The sequence below is a fragment of the Equus przewalskii genome, chromosome 1 (genome assembly GCF_037783145.1).
Source record: "Equus przewalskii isolate Varuska chromosome 1, EquPr2, whole genome shotgun sequence".
NCBI lineage: Eukaryota > Metazoa > Chordata > Mammalia > Perissodactyla > Equidae > Equus > Equus przewalskii.
Genome location: NC_091831.1, coordinates 158,401,617 through 158,403,906, shown reverse-complemented (window position 1 = coordinate 158,403,906; position 2,290 = coordinate 158,401,617). Strand labels below are relative to the sequence as shown.

At 40.2% G+C, this 2,290-nt stretch overlaps 1 protein-coding gene across 1 annotated transcript; it reads right to left on the bottom strand.

Moving 5' to 3' along the window:
• Positions 1 to 726: 726 nt before the first annotated feature.
• Positions 727 to 1,653, bottom strand: OR4E2 (olfactory receptor family 4 subfamily E member 2). Its single transcript, XM_008543989.2, has one exon. It carries the CDS (start codon positions 1,651 to 1,653, stop codon positions 727 to 729), a length of 927 nt encoding a protein of 308 aa, XP_008542211.1.
• Positions 1,654 to 2,290: the final 637 nt, after the last annotated feature.

The window sequence follows — 2,290 nt, the reverse complement described above, 5'->3', positions numbered from 1 at the left end:
GGATGGAGGTAGAGGGATTGGCTGGGAAGGGGCCAAAGAAACTGCTTGGTATGCTGGAAATGTTCTATATCTTGATTGGAGAGATGGTTACATGGGTGTATATATGCCTTTGTCAAAACTTGTCAAACTTTACAATTAAAATGGGTGTATTTTATGTAATTAAATTTTACCTCAAAGTTTAAGTTCCTTATACATCTCCAAAAATTTCATCCGAATAAAAGTACTATGAAAAGTACAAAATAGATCTACAAATGATGAGGGACTCACTTTCAAAAATAACAAAATTTAATTCAATATAAATAAGTAAAGGTTTAAATAAACACCTTGAAAATATATTTGAAAGTAAGACTGAAACCACTATAGCGTCAAACACAGGTGCGAGGTGCAGCTTCCCAGAGGCAATAACCCGTGGAACAGTACAAATCAAGAAAGTACGTTCTCACACCACTACCTGTTCCTGAAAACAAGTCTGTGCCCCAAATCGTGTTTTTACTGATGAAACCAGAAAGCTTCTTTAAACTTTTCCAGATTCTTTTTCCACTTACGTGTTCCACCATGGTTTTTTCCTTTATTTAAGTAATAGTTAATAAGTCCATCTCTTTAATGCAAACGTCTGCCCTTTTCCACGCCATTTCATCTAACGATTTTGATTCTTTACTTTTGCTCTCTCATTAAAGGTATGGCCATAATTATATCTGCAAACCTAAACCCATCATGTACATAATTTCATGAAAAAACTTGTCTCCGTCTGAGCTGCTTTATGGCACATTTTACCTCTTCATTCCTCAGGGTGTAAATGAGGGGATTCAGCAAAGGGGTGACCACCGTGTAGAAGACAGACACCACCTTGTCAATGGAGAAGCTGGTATCTGGCCGAGTGTAGATGAAAATACAAGGTCCAAAGAAGAGGGCAACCACCATGAAGTGGGCTGAGCAGGTAGACAGGGCTTTCCGGCGCCCTTCAGCTGACTGTTTTCTAAGAGAAACCAGGATGACCATGTAGGAGGCGATCAAAGCCAGGAAACAAGTGAGGGAGATGGTTCCACTATTGGACACAATCAGCATTCCTGTGAGGTATGTATCTGTGCAGGCCAGCTTGATGACAGGAGGTACATCACAGAAATAGCTATCAATAATGTTGGGGCCACAGTAAGGTAGACGTGTGGTCAGGAAAGTCTGCACCAGTGAGTGAACTGTACCCCCCAACCAGAGAGCAAAAACAAGCTGTACGCAGACCCTCATGTTCATCACATTGGGGTAGTGTAATGGGGTGCAGATGGCTACATAACGATCATAGGCCATAATGGTCAGGAGAAAGATCTCAGCACAAGCAAACAGATGTAGGAAGAAGAGCTGCGCAATGCAGTTGTCGAAGGAAATGGTCTTTTTCTCTAAAAGCAAACCTTCTAGCATCTTGGGCACGGTGACAGATGAGTGGCAGATGTCAATAAAGGACAGATTGCTCAGGAAGAAATACATGGGGGTATGGAGACGTGGAGTAAAGACTATGGTAACCAGGATGAGAATGTTCCCCAAAAGGGTTAGCACATATGTGACTGAGAATGCCATGAAAAATAGTATTTCCAGCACCCAGTTATCAGTGAGTCCCAAGAAGACAAACTCAGTCACTCTTGTTTGGTTTAGAGCGTCCATCCAATGAGCTTTCCAAAGGACCTTGGAGGGAAAAACAATGAAAGCTAATTTAGCTTTAATATTATAGGAATGGAACTAGTTGAAGTGACTCTGCATTTCTGTCTGAATTGCTTATCTATTATCAGGGTATAGAGAATATAAAACAAACTTAATAATAATTGTGACAGTATACCCACTATGCATCAGGAGTCATGCCAGACACTTTATGCTCACCATTTTATCTAACCACAACCACACCATGGCATAGGCATTAACATTCTTGTCTTGAAGGTGAGATGTGAGCCTTACAAGAATAAATAAGTTGCCCAAAACCCTTAGCCACTAGTCAACTGGCTCTTTTCCTTTCAGTCTAATTTACTGATAACGTCAAATTAATATTCCAAAATACAGCTCCTGCTAAAATTGTTCAGTATTTCACTCTTTCTATAAATTAAATGTACCTTCAAAGCCTGCAAAAGTCCGCTGTACTTTATTTTTCCAAGATGGCATCTCCTTTTTTCCTTATGCGTTCTTCTCTCCATCCATGCTACCTCTACCTACTCACTTTGAAAAATCTTTGTCTTTATTTATTCTGTCCCCTCTGCTCAGGAAGCATACCTTCTAATCAAGTGTACTCTCTTCACCTCATTGCTGACTA